Here is an 11,303-nt window from a genome sequence, read left to right on the forward strand (position 1 = left end):
GTCTCACTAGAAATAAGGCATCAGTAGTGCTTTTACCTGGCACGAACCCAAACTGCATCTCATCTAAATTGATTCGCTCCCTAATTAGTTGGGCTATGACCCTCTCTGTAACTTTCATAACCTGATCTAACAGCTTGATGCCTCTGTAATTATTTGTATGAATTAATAAAGATATAAGTTGATGTAATATATTCAGATTTAAAATAATTAAAAAGCAGGAAATATGACTAAATATTGGAAAGTTAAGAATCCTGACTAAAGAAAAAAAAATTTTAACCCTTTTTTTTTTTTATCTACAGTACCTTGCTTAAAGATTGATTCTCAGGGAAGCTACTACAAGAGCTCTAGCTATGGATTTACCATCTAGTTGCGATGACAGTAAAGACTTCAAGTCTAAAAGCAAAGACAGTGAAGCTGACACCACTTGTATAACTTCAGATGACAAGGATGATGCCATTTCCATGAGTGCAGATGGTGAGGCTGGCACTGTTTCCACCAGAACAGATGATGAAGAGGTAATGAGAACTGTCCTTTTTATTGCCCTTACTGCTAGTACTAAATTTGGTTTTGTTATTGATGATGATGATGATAACGATGATGATACTTGAGTAGTGTGGTTAAGAAGTTTGCTTCCCAACCACATGGTTCCAGGTTCAGTTCCACTGTGTGGCACCTTGGGCAAGTGTCTTCTACTGTAGCCTTGGGCCAACCAAAGCCTTGTGAGTGGATTTGGTAGACAGAAACTGAAAGAAGTCCGTCATATATATATATATATATATATATATATATATATATATATATATATATATAGCTATGTCTGTGTGTGTCTGTATTCCCCATCCCCTCACTGCTTGGCAACCAGTGTTGGTGTGTTTATGCCCCTGTAAATTAGCGGTTCAGCAAAAGAGACCGATAGAATAAGTACTAGGCTTAAAAAATAAGTCCTGGGGTCAATTTGTTCGACTAAAATCCTTCAAGGCAGTGCCCCAGCATGGCTGCAGTCAAATGGCAAACAAATGTGTGTGTGTGTGTGTGTTTGTGTCTCCAAGTCTTGACATTGTGTGAACGAGTTACTCATTTCCAATATTCTGTGAAAACATTCTGGGCATGGGGAAATATTATGTTGTTTGGAAACAGGTGAGGGTTGACGATAGGTAGGGCATCTGTCCATAGAAAATCTCCCTTACACTCTGTCTGATCCATGTAAGCATGTACAGTGATGTCAATTAAGTGGCATCTTATAATTTAATAAGCGTGAGACAAAGAGGGGTCACCATCTTGTATGTAATGACAAAAAAATAAGAATTTGCAAAACGTTTGTAATAAGTCATAACATATTTATTACTGGAGGTAATGCGTTAACATATAAGTTTAATTGAAGGAAAGCTTGTAACATCAAATGAGCATATTCTTTTGTAACCACATGATGTCTCCATGTAAATGAGGTGAATGTACATGCATGCGGGTATGTATGCAAGTGGCCTGACTCAATGCTTGTCTAAGAATTGGCAGGCATTTGTGACCCTCTAACACATTAGTATCTTTTGTTTTAGCAAAGTATACTGGCTAAATATTGTCATGCATCTTGCTTAAGGTTTTAATATACAGACTGTGGATAATAAAAAATAGACAACTTGTTTGGAATGCTACAATGTTGCTAAAAGAAACAGTAGGTACAGTGAAAAGCTTCTTAGAATTAAAAGAGTAAGAGGAAGAGTTCAGATGTATCAGATTTCTGTGTAGAAAGTGGAAACTACTGAGTTGGGGAGAAGCTTGGATAAGAGGTTCTTCTTGATAAAAATCATTATGTATTTCTTCTAAATTTCCCTGAGTAGATGCTTGTGATTATAGATATACTGCTGACTATAGTTGCACAGTATGTAATGTAGAGTAGAAAAATTTATGTGAAAGCTTGGGCAAGTCTTTCTACGACTTTATCTTCAGAATGACTAATACCCTTATAGTGAAATTTAGTTGACACAGATTATGTAGAAGCCAATTGGATGTGTGCATCTCTTTCTGTGTGTATATATATATATATATATATATATAAGTCAGTAAATAGTGGGGTTGTGTTAACCGCACGTGGAGAAATAATAGGAAAATGAAAAAAAGCCAGAATGCTGAACTGGAAGCATATTTTAATAAAGATTTTTTCTAACCGGTTTTCATTGCGAAAAAGCAAATTATCAAGAAGAAGGAGAATGAAAATATATATATATATGGGAGGATTTACGAAAAAAACAACAGAGAAAACAGGTGGTGTAAACAACAAATGGATGTATTAGTTTAACGCTCGGGCATAGAGAAAGTCTTTGACGTTTCGAGCTACGCTCTTCAACTGAAAGGAACATAGAAAGAAACAAGGAGAAAAAAAAATATCATGGCGAATATATATACCAGCATCATAATTTAATGTCTGTTTATCATGCTAGCATGGGTAGGATGGTTTGACAGCAATTGGCAACTCAGAAGACTGTAGTAAGCTCTACTGTCGGTTTGGCATGGTTTTCTATGGCTGGATGCCCGTCTTAATGCCAATTACTTTACAGACTGTATTGGGTGCTTTTTACATGGCACCAGCAGTAGTGAGGTCATCATGTAACTTGCAGGACAAGACCCCTTAATTGAGTGGGGAATAATATTGAGGGACAGAGAGTGTGTTTTGCATTAACAGAAAAACATGGCTACCTGAAATAGAAAGAGAGAAAGTAGAAAAAGAGGGTGAAGGTGTGATGGGGAGAGGGCAAGGTGTGTTTGTAACCACATGTGGATTGTTGGCGATTTTTTTCCTCTGTCTTTTTTTTCACTTGGACCTTCCTCTGTCACCTGTTTCTGAAGAAGTGCTCTGCTCGAAACGTAAATCTACCTTTCTTTCCTTCCCTAAGCGTCTGCTAATACTTTGCATGTACCACATCTTCGCATTGTTGTTTTTTTTTGTTGTGTTTTTTCTTTTTTTTTGGGGGATTAATTTTATATATATATATATATATACACACATGTACACACATACATACATACATACACACATAGGTACGTATGTACGTATGTACATATGTGTGAGTACATCAATGAAGGATGGTAAACTCAGTGTACTGAATGTTGTGGTATCTCGTTACATCCTGGTTATATCCCATTACATCCAGGTCAACGTTTTCCTTATAAGGGTCATAACAAGAATAGCAGGGCAAAATACTAGGGCTGATATAAGAGCCCCAAACCTTTTATGACTGCTCATACATGGCCACAGTTTTGTGACTGATGCAAAAAATAAAAAAAGAATAGATTTGTTTTACCAATTTTGATTTAATTGCAGACAATATCTGAAGATCATTTGGAAGCTGTTGAGGTCACAGAATTAATTGAAGACCAGCTTGATTCTTCTGAATGTAAGTAACTTTATAAGTTTCAGGCATGCAACTATATAAATATACAGACTCATATCCATATGTATTCAGACTCATATTTAAATATACTGATCATGTTCATTTGTATTTAGTGCTGAAGCACCACAGGAGCCATTTCTTAAGATGGAGATCAAACCAATAAGTTTCACTGTTATTTAACAATTCATTTGCCCATCAGTTCCTCCCAAACTGCTGATGATACTAACTGAAGCTACTTGATAAGGTTTAAACAAGTATGTACCTCGGCACACAAATTCATTGCCATGGCTTGGAACAAGACTGCTTTCAGGCCCTGAGAAGATGTGTTAGTAATGGTGGTGGTGGGGATTCTTTAAAGTTTGAAAACTTAAAGTTTATTTGCACTTTATATTTTCAAGTATATTCACTAAAGATAGTAATCCTCATCATTATCATTTAACATCTGTATTCCATGCTAGCATAGAAGGACAGCTTGACAGAATTTGATGAGTTAGAGAACTGTGTTAGACTCTGCTTTGGCAAGGTTTCTTTGACTGGATGCCCTTCCTAATACCAACCACTTTACATAATGTACTGGTGCTTTTTTGTGGCACCAGCACTAGTGAGGTCACCAAGTAACTTGCAAGGCTAGATCCCTTAATAAAGTTGGGGTGTAGTATTAAGTGAGGTGGCTTTGTGCCAGGTGTTGAGAAGCTAAAATATAATAGAGAGACAGGGACAAGTGTTTTGTTGCAGAGGAGATACATGGCTGTTCCAACAGAAAAGGGAGAAAGGATGGTAGAGATGAGGTATCAGGGCATACCCTGAAGATACAAGAGGGTGGATAAAGAGGGATTAGGTACTGAGAATTGAAAATCGCTGAGAGGGTAGGTTCATGTGAATGTGAAAGGAGAGTGACAGATGGTAGAGATGAGGATAGAAGTGAATGCAGTGAATGGTGAACATGGATGAAGGTATGGACAATGGTGAATCTCAGTTTGGGAAATGTAAGTAAAATGTAAGTGGGTTGGAAGGAGGAAATTATTGGGGTAATACATAAAAAGAGTGTGTGTAGAAAGCAGATATAATCATTGATAGATGAGATATAAGGAAATGATGTGAGGTGTGGGAGAGGGAATGAGGTCAGAGGCACATAAGGGTGGATATATGCTCATGGCTGCAACATTGTTTCATTGATAAAAATTCTTGATGTTAATAATAAGCTTATTGTATACAGTGCTCAGGTACACTGCAACTCATCAGAAAAGGTTAAATGAGGGTAGGGGACAGAAAGCATGCTTATAAGTCAGATAATAAAAGGCAGCAATGAAGTACATGCACTGCACACAAATAAAACGAAAGATAGTCATAAAGAGAAAGGGTTGCAAAGACACATCAGGAGAAATATTGGTGAACTTCAGGAAGCATGGAATGTTTGATGGATGCAGTGTTCTGACAGCTAGCAGCTGATGGAGGTACTTTATTCCATGCTTTGACAATTCTGCACATGAAAAATGTTTCTGAAAGTCATAGGTGTTGTGCTGTTTTTTCCTTTTATCTTATATGCATGTCCATGAATGGTAGTAGTATTGAATTGATAAAAAAGACAGTGGCCAAAGTTGTCAGAAAGATGGTGGATAATCTTGTGAGCTTCTATCAAGTCAGCTGCTGGATGTTGAAACTTTGAGAAGCAATACATTCAAGATATGGTAAGTAACTGACAGAGGGTACTTGTCTGGATAGCTTCCAGTAGATCAATATTCTGGACAAGATGGGGCTTCCAGACTGGTGAGGCAGACTATGAGTGAGTACATACTACAGTATTTATACTACAGCCATTTATAACTTTAAATGAATAGCTGGTGAACAGCAGACAAAGATCTTTCTAAGTGATTCTAAGACACCTTCAACCTTTTTGATGGCCTTTTAACTCTTTGAACTCATGGGCATGCTTTTGCAAATGTGATTATGTGTGACTAAACCCTGAGAAGACACAAAAGTGGGTCGCCATATGGTTTTATGTTTATGGCTGAAAATTAGTTAACCCAAAATCATGTGGTTGCCTGTTTTTGTATCTTCCATGAGTTACAATTAAATAACATAACACCTGCTAAAGCATACTTGTGGGCTCAAAGCATTCAACTTCAAAATTAGACATATTTTTGGTGATACTTTAGATGGACTGTTTATAAAATGTTGAGTTATTCTGATCATTCCAAAGTTTTATGCTTGAGGTCTGTGGTTGTCACTCTCATTCTTGTGGAAGACAATTTCATCTTTGTATTCTAATCTGTCAAACTATTCATTATCATCTGTTGACACATCTTTCAATCATTACCTCTAACCTGCTCAGCTGCCAAGCAAGTGGAACAGATGAAATGAGGTTTGCTTCAGGCAGTGCTGGAATATTGACAAATTCTTGATTCTTCAGTTAAGTCATTATCACTCATTTGACCATCCAGTTATGTAGCAGTAAACAGAGATAATAATAGAAGATTTGTGGGAACACTTACTGATTTCATTTAAAATGATGCTGGTAAAATCTCTCTAATTAGCTGTTAGGTGTTGCTGTTATCATTCAGCAGACCTATAACCAAATGTAGTCTATCCTAAACTACCCTGTCTTTTCAGGTATAGTTTTCCTGAGAATACATTATTAAAAATGTGCTTTCTTTTTAAAGATGGTGATGGGTTGTTATTTCTAGCAATTCAAGTGATGACATAGAGACTCCTTCATTGGCCTGCTGTTATTGTTATCAACATGGGTGGTGTTTCCGTTGTTACTTTTGGTCATGCTCACAAAAGTAGTTTTTCTGTTGATTCATGATTTTTGTTCTTGTTTATTGCAGATATCTCAGAAGAACATGTCCAAAAACTGAGCCATGATTTAATGGATCTTTTCCTACCAAACTTGGAATTGGCCAAAAAATCTCTTCATGAATTGACGTAAGTTGGTTGTTGGTTTATAATTGTTTCTTAGAAGAAAATGTTTGAGAAGTTTTTTTCTTTTTGATGAGAAATATCAATGTATCAGGCACAGGAGTGGCTGTGTGGTAAGAAGCTTGCTTCCAAACCATGTGGTTCCAGGTTCAGCTCCATTGCATGGCACCTTGGGCAAGTGTCTTCTACTACCAATGTCTTGTGAGTGAATTTGGTAGTTGGAAACTGAAAGCAGCCCATTGTATAAGTATATGTGTGTGTGTGTGTTTGTTTGTCTCCCCATCACTGTTTGACAATTGGTGTTGGTGTGTTTACGTCTCTAACTTAGCAGTTCAGCAAAAGTGATGGATAGAATAAGTACCAGGCTTAATAAAAAGTAGGAATAAAAAACTGGAGTTGATTCATTCGAATAAAATTCTTCTAGGTGGTACCCAGCATGGCTGCAGTCTAATGACTGAAACAAGTAAAAGAATATCTAGTTGAATGAGAAATATCAATATATCTAACTGAATACAAACAGTGAAGATATATTGACTGTTTTTATAACATTCTTTCATCTCACTATATATCTTCATTTCTCTCCAGTGAAGGCTTCTGTTCAAAACACTTCTTCCTCACAGTATAAAACATATATTTCACAGTTTAAATTATTTCTATTACTTTTTACTGATGCATAACATCACTAGTTTCCAAGGATTCCACTGTTTCTGCTTTAACTCAATAAATATATTGAAAAGGTGATTTCTTCTTTTTCTTACTGAATATAACAATCATCATTTCGGGAGAAATGGTTTTTGGAAATTTACATTTGCTCGTCACTTTTCAATGTGTAAAATACTGGCAATACTAATGAAATGGTTTCCTTATTGTCTTCATTTCACGTTTACATCCCTTCTCTCTCTCTCTGTGCCTTTCTTTCCTTCTTTCCCATCTACTTATTTGCCTGCCTGCCTGTGTTTGTATGCTGAGAGCCAAGTAATTAACCCAATGTTTGTTTACTTTTTAACATACGTCATTGTTTGTAAGGAAAACTTGTTTCCTTGTCTCTATTAAAAAAATATTAGTTTTTACTTCTATTTAGTGAAAGTAGTAAGGAATAACAAAAACACTAGAGTTAGCCTAATAGAAAGAATTTTAGAATTTATGTTCACTAGTCTAATGTTTGTAAATTATTTCCAGGCAAAACCAGAAAATTCTTATAGAGACTGTTCAGCAAGAGAATGCCAAGTTTGATGAGTGTTCATCAAGAGAAAAGCTGGCTGAAATTGTAAGTTATACTTTATCTAACTGAGTCGCTCTCTCTCTCATCACACAATAACAAAAAGGCTAATATCTTATTAGTTCATACAAGTATCCATACATACATACACATACACATAATCAAACACACACGCACACATACATGCACACACATTAGTACATGCATGTATACAATGGGCATCTTACCGTTTTCATTTATCAAATCCACTCATAAGTTTCAGTTCAACCCTGGGCTATATGAGCAGACTCCTGCCCAATGTACTGTGCGATGGGCTTGAATCTCAAGACCACATGGTTGGGAAGCAAGCTTCTTAACCACACAGTCGTGCCAATGCCTGTAAAAACACATGTAAAATATTTTTACTTGCATAAAATTTCAGTAGCTAACTGTGCACTGATGCAACTTATGTTTTTTTACTTGTAGCTGTCTAATGCAAAGATCTACCATAGCAAATTGTTATCAATAAAGAAGCAGATGTTTTTACTTCAAGACAAATCGGTGAAGCTGAAAGTACGTTGACTTCTATTTTATAACATTCCTTTTCTTTATTAGCGTAAGCTAACCTTCATTGGGTTGCACTGGAAAAAAATAATTTTTGTTGATGTAAATATTGTTATTGTTGAGAATGGTATGTGTGATGGTGAGGATCTAATTTGCAGTGTGATGTGGTGGTAGTGGTTGTGGTGGTTTTGGTAGAGTTGTATGATGGTAGCATACTGTAGTAGTGGTAAAGTGGTGTGGCAGTGCTAGTAGTATATTGGTGGTAGTAGAGTGGTGTGATGGTGTTGGCAGAATGGTGAGAATATAACTATTGTAGTAGTGACATATTAGTAGTTGGATTATAATAATAGTAGTAGTGGTAGAAATGCTGGATTATGGTGGTGGAGGTGTGATAATGGACGTAAGTTGAAGGCAAGGAATTGATGATGATGATAATGGGGATGTTAATATTAATGATGGTTGTAGTTGGTACTGGTCTGATGGATATTGGTTTCAAATTTTGGCACAAGGCCAGTAATTTTTGGGGAAGGGGTAAGTTGATTACATTGACTCCAGACCTCAGCTGGTACTTATTTTATCATTCCTGAAAGCATGAAAGGCAAAGTTGACCTCTGCAAAATTTGAACTTGGAACATAAAGACGAATGAAATGCTGCTAAGCATTTTGCCCAGCATGCTAATGTCAGTTTGCTGCCTTACTAGTCTGATGGATATTAATAATGACAGTACTAAGAAGCATTGGTGCTGATAGTGAAAGTGAAAATGGCAGTTATTATTGTGGTGGTCTCTCATAAGAATGTAGAATTAATTATACATTTATTATATAATATAGAAGCAATCAACATCAGTGCTTCTTATTGCTATCATCATCATTATCATCATGATATTTATTATGTTTCTACCACCACCACCCCCACCATAATATTAATAAGAATAATAATTCTTTCTGCTATAGACACAAAGCCTGAAATTTTATGGGTAGAAATTGGTTGATTATATTGACCCCAATGTTAAACATGTACTTATTTTATCGACCCCCAAGAGGATGGAAGGCAAAGTTGACCTTGGTGGCATTTGAATTCAGAACCTAAAAAAGCAGAAGAAATTCCACTATGTTTTTTGCCCTAACAATTCTGCCAGTTTGCTACCTTAATAATAATAATGGACTTTGCTGTTGAAGATGACATATGAGCACTCAGCTTTTGCTAGATGACCTGCACAAATGATTTGTTTATAGGGATCAAATGTTCTGGTGTACATTAGCTCACTCTCTCCATCAAATCGATGTTGTCTGGACAGGTGCATAGGGTACCACATGTTAGGTGTCGAAGTGGTCATACAGCAACGTGAGATGAAGTGTTTTGCTCAAAAACACAATGCACCACCCGGTCTAGGAATTGGAATCGTGATCTTGAGTGCATCACCCTAGCCACTAGGCCATTTGCCCTCATAGTAATAATAATAATAATAATAATAATAATAATAACAATAATAATAATAATAAGCCTTTCTACGATAGGCACACGGCCTGAAAGTTGGTTGAAGGGGATAGTTGATTGCATCAACCCCAGTACACAACTGGTACCTGTTTTATTGATCCTGAAAGGATGAAAGGCAAAGTTGATCTTGGTGGAATTTGAACTCAGAACATGGAGACAAATACCACTAAGCATTTCGCCTAATGTTCTAATGCTTCTGCCAGCTTGCTGCCTAGGAACTTTTATTTTCCAACAGTCTAATCTGTTGTGTGTATATGAATAATAATGATAATAATAATTTCTCTCACTCAATAACAACAACATTATTATTATTGAGTGAGAGAGCAGTACAAGCCATCAAAGTGACACTGGGGTTAAATATACGAAGCCCAGTATACCTATCATGACTACCCGTCTGATAAGAGTATACAAGGCATGACATGGTGATCTCATATCAAGATAAACAGCGCATGACCTTGCAGGTGGGACCCAGTTAGAATTTTCTTCAAGTCATGTTGCTCAAAAGGTCCCTGAATAAGGGTTCTTTAAGGATGTTGAATGAAACACCCATGTTTCCAAAGGTGAATTATCCAAAACCTGAAGAATTCCTCTCAACACATGGCTATGGTGCTCCCTCACTACTTCTGCTGGTAATCAGAAATGCACATATCGTCAGCCACTAAGGGACATGCTCAACTGGTTAAGGTCAAACAACTGACAAGCAAATCTGTGGTATTGAGGTGAATATTTGCTGTAGCCCATCTTTTATACCAAGACAAAACAATGTACATGATAACACTTCCAATCAGTAAAGATCAGAAGCATGAGAGCCATTGCCTGGTACTGCATTATTATTATTATTATTATTATTATTATTATTATTATTATTATTATTATTATTATAGTTCTGAAGGCACATGGCTCAGTGGTTAGAGTGTCAGACTTAGAGTTGTGAGGTTGTGAGTTTAATTCCTGAACTGGGCTGTGTATTGTGTTCTTGAGCAAGACACTATTTTACGTTGCTCCAGTTCACTCAGCTGTAGAAATGAGTTGCCATGTCACTGGTACCAAGCTGTATTGGCCATTGCCTTTCCCTTGGATAACATTGATGGCATGCAGAGGGGAGGCTGGTATGCATGGGCGACTGCTGGTATATAATATACTCTTTCACTCGTTTCAGCCATGTGGCTGCGGTCATGCTGGAGCACCACCATGGGTTTTCTGGCTTCCTCAGTCTTTATCCCAGCTGTTGGCCCATCTGGTGTATAAGGGAGTTTAATTCCACTGCCCTCATCTGCACCTCATGTCAGGCTGTTAGTTCATCTGGTATTATGGAGAGGAGGATGTCTATTTCCTTTTTGAATACATCTACTTCCATCTTATGGAGATTTCTTAATTTTTGTGGCAGGGCATTGAAGGGCTGTGGGCCTTTGAACCCTAGACTATTGCAGTACCTGGTCCTGAATTTAGATGGAGTGGATGGTACCTTTGGTACAATACAATATATATATATATATATATATATATGGGAGAATATACAAATAATAACAACAGACGAGGACAGGTGGTGTAAATAACAAAAGTATATATTAGTATGACGCTCGGGAATACGGAAAGTCTTTGACGTTTCGAGCTACGCTCTTCAACAGAAAGAATACGGAGACAAGGAGAAAAACACGGAGAAAAAAAATTGAATAGTGTTCAGTCAACGGTCAATCATAATAATGGCCGATCATAACAATGACTGACCGGAAGTTAG

At 36.8% G+C, this 11,303-nt stretch overlaps 1 protein-coding gene across 2 annotated transcripts in view; it reads left to right on the top strand.

Annotated features, from left to right (window-relative positions):
• LOC106874297 (biogenesis of lysosome-related organelles complex 1 subunit 6) overlaps nt 1-11,303 on the top strand; it is a 25,725-nt gene that overhangs the window by 6,202 nt on the left and 8,220 nt on the right. For both annotated transcript variants that reach the window (XM_014921978.2, XM_052970623.1), the window contains exons 2-6: nt 300-515; nt 3,317-3,389; nt 6,215-6,311; nt 7,485-7,572; nt 7,990-8,076. In XM_014921978.2, coding sequence (XP_014777464.1) covers nt 351-515; nt 3,317-3,389; nt 6,215-6,311; nt 7,485-7,572; nt 7,990-8,076 — 510 coding nt within the window. In that variant the 5' untranslated portion in view covers nt 300-350. The remainder of the gene's footprint in view (nt 1-299; nt 516-3,316; nt 3,390-6,214; nt 6,312-7,484; nt 7,573-7,989; nt 8,077-11,303) is intronic.

Source organism: Octopus bimaculoides, chromosome 9 (assembly GCF_001194135.2).
Source record: "Octopus bimaculoides isolate UCB-OBI-ISO-001 chromosome 9, ASM119413v2, whole genome shotgun sequence".
Taxonomy (NCBI): Eukaryota; Metazoa; Mollusca; class Cephalopoda; order Octopoda; family Octopodidae; genus Octopus; species Octopus bimaculoides.